The following is a 2,166-nucleotide window of genomic DNA, read 5'->3' on the forward strand; positions in this document are numbered from 1 at the left end:
TTCCATTTAAAAAAATTAATGTGACCTTGACCTGACCTTCGCTACGCAACCCAAGGTCAAACTGATGTGATCAGTAAATACATCTTTTTAAACGCCACAACTTTTATCTGAAACATTTTTTTCTAAAATGCTTAGTTTTCGAGATATTTCACCGGTCCGGGACTTTTTGAACACCCTGTATATATATATTCAGTTATATAAATTTTTCATTACAAACTGCATTGCAGTGAGCAAATGAGATATGTAAGATATGTTAAGATATGTTATCCGCAACTATCTTTATCCTTTCTGCAAAATTACAGCGTTAAGATTATAGCGAAGCGGCACAAAAAAAGCGGAACGGTTGTGATTGGTCACACTGGTTCCGCGTGTTCCGTTCTGCGGAGAATTTCCACCCCATTGGACGTCGGTCTTAGGGTGGAGTCCCATGGCATATATTTTCCGCGTACCGCGTAAGCGCGTAACCAATAAATTGCGACGTATAGTATTTCTGTTGGAACTTCTAAAAGAATAGAAAGATGTGATTGGTTACGCGGTTACGCGTTACGCAAAAATACGTGCTCTCTAATGGGACTCTACCCTAAAACTATTATGACTTCTGCACACAGGACGCGGTAATGCTTGTCGCGCGGCGGAAGTCGCGCAACAGCCAATCAATATGCTGCTTTCCGTAATAACCTTTTAGCTCTTACGGAAAAACAACATATTGATTGGCTTTCGCGCGGACTTCCGTCGCGTGGCAAGCATTACCGCGTCCTGTGTGCAGGAGCCATTAGCGTGTTCGACTGGCCCTGGGTTAATCGCTCCGAGAACGATTAATGACGTCATAAGTCTCTACTAGCCAATCATAAAGCTTATAAGTATTTGTTCGACCAATAAACGTAGGCTGAATAACCCAGCGTGGGTTAACTCAGAGCCAGTTGAACATGCTATATGTAATTTACATCAAGTATTTAGGTTTGTTCGCGTCGCATGCCCCAACGTGCTTCTACTCGCTCCAACACACTCTGCTTGATTCACGTCATCACGCGGACCAATCAGAGTGCATTGAAGCGAGTAGGAGCACGTTGGGGCATGCAACGCAAACAAATCTTTTTACTTGCCAACCCTGTTCATAGGTTTCCTCTGGTTATATTGGCTGCGTTCAGCAGAGAAAGCTGCTTTGCAACTGTTGTAAAATTCGTGAATCTGATTGGTACACTCTTGGATTTAACCAAAATTAAGAGCATACTCCAATCAGATTCACGAATTTTACAACAGTTGCAAAAGGGTGGGACCCGATTGACCACGATACGATTGGACACAGATTGAATGATTGGTTCGACCTAGTAATTCACTAGATAATTCTTTTCATCGGTTGGTTGTGTCCAATCGTACCGTGGTCAATCGGGACGCTCCCGTTGCAAAGCAGTTTTCTCTGCTGAACGCAACCATTGTTTGAAAATGAAAAAATTGATATCGCCGTTCAGTCCTAAAATTGGATTTTTACTTATTGTATCATTTCTTTTTAACCTCACAAGGTAATTTATTATTTGTATTATTTTAAAAATAGAATCGATTATGAAAAATTAATATCTTTTTTATAGCCAAGACGAAGTTCTGTCCAAAGTTCAAACTCCATTTAGCTAAGACTAACCTATTAAATGTAACTCATCAATAGATATGTCAATCAGAATTATATAGCTCAAATGACACTATTTGATATCTGTCGAAAGTTATATGTGATATAAGAAGATATTAACAGATTTTTGCTTTCAAAAAAATTTGTCATGTCAGGGATCAAGGTAACATCTATGTTTATTAATAATTATATTTTGAATAGTACTTGTAAAATTAGAATTGTTAATGATAAATTATGTAAGTATATACAGATTTGAGTATGCATGATGCCATTTTTTTATTCTTAAACCTTTCAGTAGATGTATCTATTATTTTTGGCGCTTGATTTACCACCATATTCTACAAAGTTGTTTTTTCTTGAGAATACATATAATATAAACAATAGACTATGTATATTACAAAAAGAAGATTTATCTTTTATATATATATATATATATATATATATATATACATATATATATTTATATTATAGTTTTCAAATTATATTCCTATGCAACACATGTCATTACATGTATATGAAACTGACCAATCACAATACAATGAATA

General features: G+C 36.4%; 1 protein-coding gene across 1 annotated transcript in view; it reads left to right on the forward strand.

Moving 5' to 3' along the window:
- Positions 1-1,372: 1,372 nt before the first annotated feature.
- The window catches only part of LOC116850501 (protein crossbronx homolog), a 9,670-nt gene continuing 8,876 nt past the window's right edge, over positions 1,373-2,166 (forward strand). The window contains exons 1-2 of the mRNA XM_032828856.1: positions 1,373-1,520; positions 1,587-1,784. Of these exons, the coding sequence (XP_032684747.1) occupies positions 1,770-1,784 (15 nt within the window). The 5' untranslated portion in view covers positions 1,373-1,520; positions 1,587-1,769. The remainder of the gene's footprint in view (positions 1,521-1,586; positions 1,785-2,166) is intronic.

The sequence above is a fragment of the Odontomachus brunneus genome, unplaced genomic scaffold (genome assembly GCF_010583005.1).
Source record: "Odontomachus brunneus isolate Ranch 3 - 2012 unplaced genomic scaffold, Obru_v1 Obru_scaffold_147, whole genome shotgun sequence".
Taxonomy (NCBI): Eukaryota; Metazoa; Arthropoda; class Insecta; order Hymenoptera; family Formicidae; genus Odontomachus; species Odontomachus brunneus.